The 14,351-nt window shown below is 40.7% G+C and overlaps 2 protein-coding genes across 4 annotated transcripts in view; one reads left to right on the forward strand and one right to left on the reverse strand.

The window, feature by feature from the left end:
* Window positions 1-1,479: 1,479 nt before the first annotated feature.
* On the reverse strand, window positions 1,480-9,082 carry LOC101855702 (39S ribosomal protein L50, mitochondrial). Its single transcript, XM_005091518.3, has 4 exons — window positions 8,964-9,082; window positions 4,952-5,094; window positions 3,724-3,856; window positions 1,480-2,128 (listed from the first exon to the last, which is right to left on the reverse strand). Exons 1-4 carry the CDS (start codon window positions 9,063-9,065, stop codon window positions 1,682-1,684), a joined length of 825 nt encoding a protein of 274 aa, XP_005091575.1. The 5' UTR covers window positions 9,066-9,082; the 3' UTR covers window positions 1,480-1,681.
* Window positions 9,083-9,365: 283 nt separating this feature from the next.
* LOC101855927 (tubulin delta chain) overlaps window positions 9,366-14,351 on the forward strand; it is a 36,665-nt gene continuing 31,679 nt past the window's right edge. Inside the window, exon 1 of one of the 3 annotated variants that reach the window (XM_035973802.1) lies at window positions 9,366-9,457. The gene's annotated coding sequence lies outside the window, so the exon portion shown is untranslated. Of the gene's footprint in view, window positions 9,458-9,687; window positions 9,761-12,427; window positions 12,582-14,351 lie in introns of those variants that run through there. The other 2 variants (XM_005091519.2, XM_005091520.3) reach the window with 2 other exon arrangements.

Here is a 14,351-nt window from a genome sequence, read left to right on the forward strand (position 1 = left end):
ACAACTCTCTACACTGCCCTTAATTTTGTTCCAAATAGCATCGAATGGTGCGCACCAAAGTGAACCGGGATTACGACTGAGTGCGGCAATGTATTTTAATGCAATGCTAGCCAGTCCAAACACTCTATCCTTGCAAACTACTTCTCGCCTTTGGTTTGTTTTGGTTGCAAAATTTGAAATCAAAGTGATAGAATCTCTATTCTCCGACAACATGTCATATAAATGCAGTTTCTTAATTTTTCAACTTTTGAATCGTACGTTTTCTGCTAACTTTGCCTATGCTTATGTTATTATTGTTTTATTTGGGGTTTATTTCGTGGAGGGAGACAATAACACAATAGAATTGGAATATGAATCCTCCATATATAGATCTAGTAATCTAGATTCTAAATAAATCTAGAGTCTAGATCTAGAAGAACAAGTGAATAGGAATAGGAGGACTTAAACGAGAAATCCGCATCCGACTCCGAACACTCGAACAGAGAGAGGGACTTAGCTGAGTCTATGATTCTAAATAAATAGATCTAGATTTCTATGTCTAGTTCACGCACCTGATGAAATGCTTTTTACCAGCATTAATATTACAGCACAACCTATAATAGGGTTTGACACAATAGAATTGGAATATGAATCCTCCATTGAGGTCTATTATGATCTATAAATCTAGATCTAGATCTAGAACAAGCAAGTCGGACTCAATCTAAGAATGAATCCACATGAACAGTCAACAAACGAAATTCAAAATGGCCGCTCTAGCACGAAACTGAAAGTAGATAGATTAATTTAGGTCGTCGTCCTTTTTCGTATTCGTATTTCTACTCAGGTTCCGACAATTATGTCGGAAATGCCCACGTCGGCAGTCGGCACGAAAACGAAAGTGCCGACAAAGCCGACGGGAGAAAAAGGGGGCTCTGGCAGTCAGCCAGGCCTCGCACATTGACCTATACAGGTAGGCCTAGCGATAGTATCGGCCGGCTCGCGGGTCGGGTCGCGATTGTAGGATTTCAGACGATTGTCGGCAAACATGCAGATCTAACATACGGATAGCATGATAAAGGAAAACAATCCAGATTTTTTCCAGTCTTCACTCTGACTTTGACGGGCATGAAAATTTTGTTTTCGTGTGAGGCTCTTGAATGAATCCTCTTGTCCAATTGGCTGGTCATTTTAACTTTGTTGGTACGGATGTATCTCGCCAGCAGATATCAGTATGGTATAAAAAATTTATTACACTTGTTATGGTGGTAGACCATGATTTATCCTACATGTGAAATTGCCAGTTGTAATCACTCGTAGAAAGAGATTACAACTTGGCAAATTTCACTCATAGGATAAATGATGATCTACCCTACCACCACAACTCATGTAATAAATTCTTTAGCTTTCATTTTCACTTGTAATTAATAAATCCTGCAACAAAAAGTATTTGGGGACATCATGTACGAAACCTTCCGACATAAAACAACAAACAAAATCACAAAATGTACTACGTATTTATTCTTTCATTTGTTCACACCCACTTACATTTTCAACATTCACAGACAAAACTGTCCTTCTAACTCGGTACATAGTTTAAAAAAAACACATTTCTTAAAAAAATCCTCACTTCCACACCAGGTACTCAGCAGATGAAACATATCACACGAGGCCATCTAAAATACAAATCAACAACAAAAAAATCCTAAATAAACGGCACTTCCGTCTCAATCTGCCGATGTGTATTCGGCCTTCTTTTTCTCCCTTCAGACGGAAGAATATCCCTCCTCCTTATCTCTCTATCCTCCTGCAACATTTTTTCCTTCTCAAAATTTGTTAGACTGGGCTGGTTCCGAGACTCTCCTTCATTGCCCTTAAACTTGCGACTGTACTTCAGGCTACTCACGACTGTCGGACGGTCCGGGAAAGCAGTTTTGCCATCAAAGAAAGTATCGCTATCGGCGCTGAATCTGAGAGGCTCTAGCTGAATGTGAAGGTTTTTAGGCAGGTTGAGAGTGGACATATCCTCATATGATGACCGATCCCGCACCGGGGTAGAGAAGAAGGTGATGACGTCTGACAGGGTGCTCATGGCAGTCAGCTCCGTGTTGGGGATGGAGTGGTCAAATTCTTGCATCAGTGATGTCAGCAGCTGAAAAAAAAAAAAAAAAAAAGAATTAAAAGTACTTTAAAAACTACTATTGAGAATCAAGTGGTCAGATTCTTGAATGTATGAAGCAGGTAAAATGGAGAAAAAAAGAATGACAAAATGTAAGGAATTGCGGGGTCAAATTCTTGCATCAGTGATGTAAGCAACTGGAACAAAAGAAGACAGAGTATACCGTACAAAGCATTTGTCGGGAAGTGAGAAGTCAAATTCCAACATCAGCCAAGTCCTACCCCCTGGGGCAGTGCCACTGACTGAAGTGTCTTTAGGCCATTCCCAAAGGGGGGACATTTCTCGTTCAAGCATAGTAGAATTGTAAATGGGCTGACTCATGTCACGCTCATAACTGTGCCTGATCTACAAAAGGGAATTATTTTCCTCTACTTCTTTTGTATGTTTGTCACTCTCTTGTGACCTGCTATTTTCGGGTGCCTTGATAGTCGAAGCAGACCTTGTGCTGTTGAAGCTAGAGAGGTGAGCAGTCTAAGTCTGATTCCCTGTAAAGACTTCTCTGTTGACACCCACCCCTTGGCGCTCATTATGCAGTTGCGAGCGCCGTAAAACCCTCTACTAAAAAAAAAAAAAATCAGTCAAGTCAGCAGCCAGGGGGAGAAAAAAAAAAGGATTTTAAGTTAAAGCATGTTTAACCCTATCCGTATGCCCTGGGATCATTTTGTACCAGCGGGGTTGTATTCTTTTCATTTAAGAATACTTCTAGCACGAAGATCTCTTTGCAATCATTTTGATGATATGCAAAGCGTACGGATCGGATTGACGAGTAAATTTTCTCTTTGGAAAGTGGTGGCAAAGTTCCCCACGTATGGATATGATAGTAAAATATGACGTACGGATAGGGTTAAACATTGCTGACTATCAGCATTACAACGAAAATAACCACAGATGAGAACTGAAACAAATTTTCAGAAAAATGCACTTTGAAACATCTAAACAGAAATTTAGGGCGTGTATTTTAAAGTTGAGCTTAACTCCCTTTATTTATGTTTTTATTTTGACGAGGCTTGGAAATGTTACTAGAAACTGAATGTATTTTTTTAACCACTCAGGAGACTGCTTAAACGAAGACAGTTATCCTAAAACTAAAATAGCAGTAGGCCTACTAGTAAGCCGGAAGAAAATAAAATGCCAATTTTTTTCTCTTTCACTTGAGAAGGAACCTGTCTAAACCCAAACCCAGGGTAAGCTGAAGAAAATCTGATAGTCCCAAAACAAATGTGAGGATAATATTTCATCCATGTCCGACTCAAACCATGTATGTGCGCGAACATTGATTTTCAGATTAGTGGAACAAACCCCCGCCAAAAAACGTCAGGTCTGCTTCTTTCAATCATAAAACCAGAATTGCTAAAATTTTTTGAGTAGAGCATTCTTTTTGCATACTACAGTAATCACTCCATTTGCAGTTACTGCCGTGAATATCTTGAGACCAAAAAAAAGAGTCTCACCTAATTTGGTGGATGCAGTTAGACATGAACAGCAATGATAACTTTAAATGAGACCATAGTCATCATAGACAAAAACAAAAATTTTGAAAAAAATGACAAATGTGAGGACAGACATACTTTAAACCTGAGCATCCTGTCATCGAGTCTGAAGTCTGTGGAAACATCTGAACCAACTAGGCTCTTCGCTGTAGACAGGATTTTCCCCTCCACTTCTTGGGGTGGACTGTAACCACGCACTGAAACCACACCACTGGAAAAAATAAAGACATTGTCTGGGTGTGACTTTCAGTTTGAGTAAAGAGAAGCGTGTATATTGAAATTCACTTGATAATGATCATTTAGCATGGGACAAAGTATGACAGACAAAGGGAAAAGAAAAAAGTAGAATCTACCAGCGGCTCTTGACTCCAACCATCCATGTAAGAATGATTATTATTGATCTCAATTATATTTGACAAAAAATCATATATATTATATTAGCCTTAAATTTTCATGAAAACTAGATCTACTAGTGGAAGCTGGCCTCCAAGCTAAAAAAAATAATAAGACATTCAATTTATCATTTGAACACACATGCATAATGTGAATACAACAGATCCGGTGAAATAACAAGTTGGTCTTTGTAGCAGCATAAATACAGTCAATATTGTCCAAGACAGCCACCCATTGCCGAGGAGAAAAGTGTCAGTTTTAGTCAGGAGGTTGTTTTTGACAGTCTAATCGCAGTGCGCCCCCCCCCCCCCCCCCATTCACCCCAATAACAGGACCACCAGGACTGACGTTAAGTCCCTGTTATAACTGAATCTTGTTATAGACGGGGGAACAAGTTTACAAATACTGTATTAAATGATTACCCAATGAGATCACTTTTATTTTATTACATGTAGATTGCCCACTACCAATTTACTAGTTGCGGTTTTGCTACTTTCTTTTCCAGTAAAGTTTTTTTTTCTCCTCGTCTTTATCTGCCTTTCTCTAGTATTTTAACTTAGTTTCAAGAAGGTTGAAAAGACATAATTAATAATTAAACGCATGGGCAATAATTATAATAAAAAATAGTGCTTGCATTTATATAGGCTTACATAACTGAAGTTATGTGTGGCATCATGTTGAAATCATGCGTTCATTAAAAAAGTGAAATCGGAGAACTGCATGTGACGTAGACTGTCAAGATCTGGTAGTTTTTCTCTCCTATACATTGGGAAGGTTGGGGAAACTGAAACTTTAAAAAAATCATAATTTATTTGGGGTATTACAATTGTATTTTTGTAAAATGGAATAAAAGATGTAAGGATTCTGCCAAAAATTTGTAATGTAATTATGGGCAGTCATGACATTAGCTTACATTTTTTTTTCCAGAGAACCCAATCTGGCTGCAGTAGTAGGCCCATCGGCCAATGAGACCTTCCTAGGCTTCACCTCCAACACCTCCTTGTCCTCATCATCATCTTTTGACTTTGAGCCCCTGAAAAACTTTGTCCATGAAGCCTGTAAAAATAATTCAGATTGAACAAACACACACATACACATCCTGCTAGTTTAAGCCTGTAAAAATAGTTTAGCTATGGAACAGTCATCCCAAATCATGTAGGCTAATAATCATTGTCATTTTGTCATGTTAAGAAAGAATTCTTTGTCACACAGTTGAGAGAGAGAGAGAGAGAGAGAGAGAGAGAGAGAGAGAGAGAGACAGAGAGAGAGACAGAGAGAGAGAGAGAGAGAAAAAGAGAGAGAAAGAGAAAGAAAGAGGAGAGAAGAGACTCAGTTTCTCCAACTTATCAGTCATCAGATCAAATTCCTCACTCATTTCAGCATCATGGTCCCTGGTCAGGCACCTGATCCCGATGAGCGAGAAGGAAGGGGTGGATTGGTAGAACTATTATTGCTACTCTCACTCTAGAACTAGACTAAACGGAACTAGGTCAGTGATAAAATAAGAAATAACATCATAAGCCAAGTTACAAACACAGCTCGAATTGAAATTATACCTCTCTTACACACACTCTCTCTCTTTCTCTCCCTCCAACTCTCTCTCTCTCTCCCTTTTTCATTCTCTCTCTCCCTCCCTTCCTCTCTCTCTCACACACACCCTCTCTCTCTCTCTCCCTTCCCCCCCCCTCTCTCTCTTTCACTTTCACTCTCCGTGTACGTGATAGAGAGACTACGTGCCCGGTTGCTGGTTACGTAGATGTTGAGGCTACATGCCCGGTTACCGTGTACGTGACACTGAGACTACGAGCCCGGTAGCTGGTTACTGTGTATGTAGACACTGAGGCTAGGTGCCAGGTTACCGTTTACGTAGACACTCCAAAACAAAAAATTATAATTATGGGAAAAAAATTGTTGGTCAGTCGGGAGGAGGAGAAGGGAGGCTTGGGAAAAAACCAAACATTGCGAGATCGGGATTCGATCCCACGTTCATAAAATTTGTATTATTTCAAATGTAGACACGCTGTCCATTCGGCCATCATAATTTCCAACAGCGAGGGGTAGATTAAGCGGGAGGAATTCCGTAACGAGCGACCAAAATGAACCAGGGTATAATAGAGGGTTAGTGTGTGGGGTAGGGTTAAGGTGTAGGGAAGGGGTAAGGGTTGGGTTTAGGGTATGGGGTAGATCTTGGTCTCTTCTTTATTGTATTTGTTGGGATGGTCGCTCATTAAGGAAGTCCTTCCGATTAAGCTAGGCCGGCACTATTTCTCCGAACGTTCGGCAAAGTAAAGCTGGACACTATTTCTCCGAGCGTTCGGGAAAATAAAGCTGGGCACTATTTCTCAGAACACTCTGAAATCACATCCTTTCCCGCAAATTTCGGAATTATATAGAGTATACGCCTACCAAAGATTGTTCGTATACAATATGGTTCAATCGGTCCAAAAAATGTCCGCAGTAAATATTTATGTAAAGAAATGCTACAGTTCCAAACAGTTTTTCGCTAGAGATATGACGTGTTGCCTATGAAGGGTGCTGCTCTTAAACTTAATGTGTTGTGTTCACTCGTGTGCTGTCTAGATCTAGAGCTAGGGAGGGTTATTGATAACAACACAAAGAACTAGCTTCTGCGTTTGTCGCGGCCGCGACCAATCAATCGTGGCTCGATTTTTTGGCTTTTTGTGGTCGGGGAATAAAAGTCAAATTAAAAAAAAAAAGAAAAAAAAAGAAAGAAACCGAACCTCTTTACTTTCGAAAGAAAGTTCATTTAGCTTCACTTAGTCTCTTTCTCACTTGTTGTCACCACGTTGATTTGTTGAATACGTTAGTTACTTTTATTTTTCCCTCTTTGACTCTTTGTGGTGTTTTATTTTGTTAGTGTTTATAATTTTTTTTCTTGTTATTGTTCTGATGTGTTGTTTTTCTATCAATTTTTTTTGTTGGGGAAAAGGGGGGGGGGGGGGGGAATGTTGCATAGTTTAACGTAATTTAATTTGATGTTCCTACCTTCATTAGATTCTACATATATATATACATGTATATATATAGATTTAAATGTGTTATGTTAGAGCGTACGTTCCACCAAAGCCGATTACATATACTGACACTGGCAGGCCCCTTAATGTGTGTGATTCCATAATTTACATGTAATATCAGGCTGTACTTAAAAAAAAAATTTACGCACATTTAGGGTTAAAACAGCCAATCTTCTTCGGACAGGTGGACACACACCCTTATTTGTTAATTTTTGTGGTTGTTTATGGGCTGTTCGACTAATTTTGATTTCATTCTGTTGTGAAACCTTTTTTTCCCCATTTTTACACTCATCTAAAAATCTCTAGACTAGTTCTTGAAAATTGAAATAGACATTGACCCAAAAATTTGCTCCTGTGTGTGTGTGTGTGTATGCATGTGCGTGTGTGATGTAGTAAGTGTGTAAGTGGAGAGTGAGGAGTGTGTGTGTGTTTTTCGGGCTTTATTTCAGCCTTTATTCAGTAACAGTTCAAAGTATACAAAAATAGAAACACAGGATCCATTCACTCCAGGGCTCATGAGTCGTTCCTCTCTTTCAGTTTCACGCATTTCGGAGAAATAAAGATCGGCACTATTTCTCCGAACGTTCGGAGAAATGGTAAGATTGAAGAATACCGGACCAGCGGACTGACTTTGCCCATGTCTCAACCTTAGGAGTTCATAATTTTCCCGTTTTTAATATCTCTCAATGGAGAATCTCGGACCGGTAGATCTATTCATTAAAATTTTGTCAGGTCAGGGGGGAGACCCCCCCTTAACCCTCTTCCTCCACCCCAACCACCCGCCCCCACCTACCCCACTTTCTCGCGCAATAATGTACGAGTGGTTCGGTATTCTTCAATCTTCCTGGAGAAATAGTCACTTCGTTAAGCTTAATATAGATCTAGATTCTAGAGCTCTATATTTACAGCGGCCACCTCTATTCTCACCCGGGATGAGAATAGTGCAGGCTAGTCTTTTGGCTATTCTCACCCGGTGCGCGTTCACCGTTATAGCCTAGATCTAGGCCAACAAATTTTGCGTTCACCCTAAACCACAGAATTCTACACTGTGATAACATAAAAATTGTAGAATTCTGTGCCGTGAACAAACGTTCCATTACAACTGTAGCCTACTTAAAGCGTACAATTTTGTATGTGGGCAGTGGAGAGAGAAAGAGAGAAAGAGAGAGAGAGAGGAGTAGCGCGAGAACTTCCGGTCAAAACAAAATGGCGACCCGCGTAGTTCGGCTCGATTCGAAAAGTTAAATAGCCGTAGCATCTTTGTAGACAACCAAATTATTTTACTTTTGTGTTTTAACATCATTTTTTAACTTTGTTTTGGTCAATTTGATCGTCCACACCGATAGACAGTATTCAGAAAGAGACAGAGAGAGTGAGAGAGAGAGAGAGGGGAGGAGTAGATCTTGCGAGAACTTCCGGGGAAAACAAAATATGGCGACCCGCGTAGTTCGGCTCGATTCGAACAGTGAAATAGCCATAGCACCTTTGAAGACGATCAAATTAGCTTACTTTTGTGCTATAACGTAATTTTTTCTTGGCTTTTTAAGGCAAATTAAGGCTTTTATCAATTTGATCATCCACACCGATAGACAGTATTCCAAAATGAGGAAAAGCAGGTCTTGTTTTGCACCGGGTGAGAATAGCCTACGCTGGCAAGTCTCACCCGGGGTGAGAGGTAGATCGTTTTTCTATTCTCACCCCGGATGAGAATAGCCACTTCCATTTACAGCACTGTTTCAGAAGTAACTGAACCAGCAGATAGCCGCAAGTAGATCTAGATTTCTAGTCTAGATCTAGATTCTAGAACTTCTAGATCTAGATCTAGATCTAGAATCTAGTCATCGTTTCCCTTTTCTCAATTCCAAAATTACCAACACTGTGCATACTTACACTTCTTTGAGCAATGCTCCATGTCAGACACTTATTAGATCTTCCTTGAAATATTCCTGTCGCTCTCAATCCAAGGACAGCCTTGTTCATGGTAGTCGCCATATTGAAAGACTGGGTTATTAAAAATACCAACCAAAGAAGAACATGATATTTCATAGGAAAATAATTTGCTTCTAAATCTAGATCTAGATCTAGATCTAGTCTAGATCTAGAACTTTGCGTTACATAAAAAGAGAGAACTTCATCCTAACTGAATTTTATATTTTGTTTTATTGTGAAAAAGTAACAGGCTGCAAAGAAAGAGACACTGTTGTGAAAATAAATGGAAAAATAATATATATTATATATATGGAAGCCTATATATCTCATGCTCCAGAAGAAAACACTGTTCCAACTTTTTATGCAAACACATAAACAAACGCACGGCGGCATGCAGACAGGAACAACATTCCTCCTATCCTGTCAGAATTCAGAATTCGCTCTTAATCTTAACTGTAAGTACTTGTGGGTTATTTTTTGTTGTTGCTTGCTTTGTTTTTTTTATGCAAGTCAAACACAGGGGAGATAACTCGCAATTTTGTGGGCAATTAATAAATGTTCTAATTCTAGGGGATTTTATATGCCCCTGGCCCCTGTGGCTGTGGGCCAAAATATAACTAGAAATCTAGATCTAATCTAGATCTAGATCTAGATTCTAGATCTAGATCTAGATCTAGATCTAGATCTAGATCTATCTAGATCTAGATCTAGATCTATCTAGATCTAGATCTATAAACACTCTGTATATTTTATCTATGGTAATTGTCTAACATTACTTTATTCGTTTATTTCCATCGTCCATTTGCTTATTTTAAAATAATGATTCTGTTTATTTAAACGAAAAAAATTGATTTTGTTTCTAAAATCCTGTCCAGCTTGCTGTTTAATACAGGCCGTCATTATTCGGACTCGAGTCCGAATAAGAAAAAATGTTATTCGGACACGGGTCCGGAAAAAAGGAAGTGTCTTCGTTCTTTAGATCTAACGTTCAGTGCTTCCAATTTTCCGCCATTTTTTAGTTTCACCCACACCTTGTCTGCTGATCCGATGCCCGCCGCCTCATTGATACGACCCCCCCCCACCCCCCCCCATGTTTCCCACTTTCTTTGTTGTAGAAAAAGGTAAAATTGAAGATTAGCAGATCTCCTGGCACCTGCATATTGTGAGCTGTGTAAAAAAAAAAAAGACCAATTCGTTAAAATACACAAACCTGTGTCATTTCGATTGTTTACCAAGAAAAAGTTGTGTTGCTGTGTAGAGCCGAGCATACGGCAACTTTTGATTCCATAGACCAGCACACAATTCATTACGTAGATCTACATCAAGACTAGCTTATTATTGTAATAATGATCAGTTGCCGGGGGGGGGGGGGGGGGGACTGACGCGTATGCGACGTTCAACGCCCGAAACGATAGCGCCCCCCCCCCCCTTTCCCGACACGCACACACAGCCACACATGTGCAGGCCGCCCATCCGACCCCGACACACTCTAACGAGCCATCTTTAATTGCTTCTGATGACCTCTTGACAAATAAACATTTATTGGGGGGCTCTCGTGGCCTAGAGGTTAAGGTGTTGGCCTCTTATTCAAAGGTCCCAGGTTCGATTCCGGGTAGCGACCAAAAAATTTTCTTCTCTAAAATTGTTTCCTTTCACATCCTTTCCTGATCTCTACAATGTTCTGTTGTCTGCTTTCATTTCCACTTTCTGCCCCCACCCCCTCACCTCCTTTGCCCCCACCTCTGGGCTCATGACTCTTTCTGCAGCCTTTCTACTGCTACTCCTTGGCTCCTCCTAACTGCTGTCTTTCTGCCACACCCCTGATCTTCTGGTAGGAAAGATCTACACCTAGCCTTCTCGGACAAGGGCGAAAAATCTCGGAGGGCCCGTGTGCAAGTTGCGCACGTTAAAGATCCCTTGGTGGTCTAAAATCGATAAGAGTAGGCTTCGGCCGCCACCCGGGCAAAATTCAAAATTTCCTACCAACGAAAAAGTATTAGGTGTGTCCCGCGCGCTCATATGACCTTATGCAGTTGCGAGCGCCGTAAAACCCTATACTAAACAAACAAACAAAACATTTATTAGAAGCGCTCTAACTTTTCAGGCCGGCCTCAAATTCATCATAAGATAAAAACTCGGCTCCGGCACAATTTAACGCCATTTTGCCTGAAGTGATCCCGGTCTCTACCCAGCCTGAGGCGAGTCACGAGTGAGGCAGGACAGGAAGCAGGAGTCACGAGTCACAGGAAGTTGGAAGTGATGTCATGCTGGACAAGAATCAGAGTCCAAATAACATTTTTTCATATTCGGACTCGAGTCCGAATAGTCACTTCGTTAACTTATTTCTTGTTGTTGTAATTTTCTATCAATTTAACTGACATGTCGCGACTTCAGTGCTTTCTTGTTGTATCTCCCTTTTGTAAACTGTGAAAATGTGACTCCTTCTTATACTCATTCTTTTTTTTATGAACTCGCGTCAATAGTTGTGAACACGTTTCTTCTAGCACCCAACAAAATTCTAAATTGGAGGAATTGTGGAAGTTTGTGTCTGAAAACCTATCGCCTGTATCAATGGAAATGGCTCGAAGTGGTGAAGTTATGGGAATTTTTTCCCAAGACAAACAGATGAGAGAGGTATTACAAATCTGCGCCGACAAATTATTAGTAATAGACCGGCGGCGTGACGCTGGAAAATAGCTTCCGATTTATTCACCGGCGCGATGCCGGAGAATAGCCACTTGCTCTGTTATAGATCTAGTCTACAGTAGCTTTATGGCCTATTAACCCTTATCCTGCGTCTGTGCTGAGATGCGAATATTATCAGCAACCAATTTTGTCGGACATTCCGGGCAGGCCGCCGGGGTCACTCAGTGTGTTACTGTTGGTGTACAGCCAGTGGGTCTTGAACGTGTTTTCGCCATTAGTACCGAGGGGGTGTGTTAATGGATGATGAAAATAACCCTCTATCTTTTATAGCTTTCTATTTATAAAGTGTTACGCACACATGAATAACCGCCTCTCATAAGCTGATAAGACATTACGAGTAGTTACGCCCATATTCAAATAACCTTTTTAGACGCTCTTGTTGTTATGAATGATCTGAGGTTCGAAATGGGATAGTAGGTCAATTTCTGAATGTTTTGCACTCAAATTGTTCTTTTTACCTGCACAATGGTATTCAAAACTATCAAACAAGACAAGTTTATTTTTTATAAGGTAGGCCTAGTATCATTTCATAAAAAATCTTGTTGAAAGATTTTGTATATATAGAAGTCTTGTTTCCTGATCCTTTCGAGCTCCTCTAGCATGTTGTAGAGGGTCAATTTGTTCTAATTTCATTGGACATCTAGAGCTTCCAACTTGGCGTGTTTTAAATGAGACGTATGCCTCGGTTACGAACCAACGCAGGCGGTTCTAGAAGTAGGCCACAAACGCACACAAATTCAAGCAGACTGACACACACACACACACATGAGCTGCATGAATGCGGGTCCGACGCGGGACCTGAGTGGAACGGGGATGATGCTCGGTGCACCTTCGCTGAGCCAGGGGCCGGACTGACACGGGACCGGAACGAAGGTGAGATGTCGAAATAGGCGTATTGGGCGAAATAAACCTAGCCCCAGCAGGATGAGGGTTGATCAGGCCACCTCTATTCTCACCCGGGGTGAGAATAACGCAGTTGTAGGCTTTTCACCAGAGGTGAGAGGGCGAGCCTTTTGGCTATTCTCTCCCAGTGTGCGTAAACCACAGAATTCTACACTTATGGAATTCTGTGGTCTAAAAAATGTTTGAGCGCTCTTGTGTTAAAAGCGTGCAATTTTGTCTGCGGGTATTGAAAGAGAGAGAGAGAGACAGAAGGAGTAGATCTAGCGAGATCTTCCGGGTAAAACAAAATGACGACCGGCATAGTTCGGTTCGATTCGAAAAGTGAAATAGCCGAAGGTCTAGCATCTTTGAAGACCGCCAAATTAGTTTACTTCTATGCTATAACATTTTTTGTTGTTGTTTTTTTTCAATTTGATCTCCCACACCGATAGAAAGTATTCCGAAATTAGGAAAAACGGGTCTTACTTCACACCAGGTCAGAATTGCCAACGCTGGCAAGTCTCTTGCAAGACGAAAGAAGGGTTGTAAACAATGCCTGCTTTATTACATACTGACCGATCGGGCCATAAGCCCTTATCAGTAAGCTCGGGTGCTAGGCCTGTTTAGAGTAGGCGTTGGCAAGTAAACTATTCAGACCAAATGGGCGAGGGCGTTAAATTGTGTTAACTACAGACTTCAACATGAGTTAAGGACCACTTGCAAACACTCTGAGTAGTCTTCTTGGGTCGACCTGTACGTGGGCATTCTTGGACTGATCCAGTGGCTTGATGGTTCTACCTGAGGCAGACAATCACAAAGTGTGACTCTGCAAGCCTTTTGGCAACATCTTGGACTCCAACTCCATCCTACAGCAAATCCATAGCTCTGGCCCCGTCTAAGTCTCTCAGCTTTCATCTCGGTGGCATGCTGATGTGATATGGGTTTTTGGCAAACGGCGGTTTTTATTGCCACCAAAGTGAGCACATTTCGAGACCGAATGTCCGTTTATAACTTGCCCCAGAAACTTTAACTTATAAGTTGATAAAAAACAGCAAATTTGGCGAAAATTCCAAGAGGATTTCTGTGCTGCACATGATGGTTTTGCTCCTTAAGAAGCTTTGCAGTACGCATTAATAACCCATTAACCCTATCTGTACGTCGTGTTTTACTATTGTATCCATACGACGTTGGGAACTCTGTGCCACCACTTTCCAAAGAGGAAATTTACTTATTAATCCGATCTGTACACTTTGCATAGCAAAATGATTTTTTGAGAAATACTAAAAGTTTCAGAGATCTTTGCACTAGAAGTATTCTTAAATGTGAAGAATACAACTCCGGGGGTACAAAATGACCTCAGGGCATATGGATAGGGTTAACACTTTCAGAGCAAACAATTTTGAAACATTCTTTGCTGTCTTTTTTTCCCAATTTTTTAATAATCAGGGCTGTCTGTCAAGGTGGTCCTTAACTTATGTTGAAATCTGTAGTTTAATAATTAAGTCATCCAAACACTTTTCTTCACTTTCATTTTTTTCCCTTTATTCTTTCTTTTTCTCTTTTTTTCTCGCCTCTTCTTTCCCCTACTTCTTGAACATTTTGAGTTTGGAGCCAAAAAAAGAGCCAGAGAGCCAAGTGAAATTCTCCAGGCCAAATGCGATCAAAAAGAGTTAAATTTCTACTATTTGGCTCCAGACTGACGAACATGACTGACTATTCGGACACAAACATGATCCTGTGGAACATCAGCCCTGACCCCCC

The sequence above is a fragment of the Aplysia californica genome, unplaced genomic scaffold, assembly GCF_000002075.1.
Source record: "Aplysia californica isolate F4 #8 unplaced genomic scaffold, AplCal3.0 scaffold00031, whole genome shotgun sequence".
Lineage (NCBI taxonomy): Eukaryota > Metazoa > Mollusca > Gastropoda > Aplysiida > Aplysiidae > Aplysia > Aplysia californica.

Bases quoted from the DNA above. Each gene is read 5' to 3' on its own strand.
- LOC101855702 (XM_005091518.3), bottom strand. From the start codon at position 9,065: ATGGCGACTACCATGAACAAGGCTGTCCTTGGATTGAGAGCGACAGGA. The intron at 3,857-4,951 runs GTAAGCTAATGT...TATTTTTTCCAG, and splicing joins GGTTCTCTGGAAAAAAAAAT to TGGTGTGGTTTCAGTGCGTG. The intron at 2,129-3,723 runs GTATGTCTGTCC...TTTTTTTTTCAG, and splicing joins ACAGGATGCTCAGGTTTAAA to CTGCTGACATCACTGATGCA.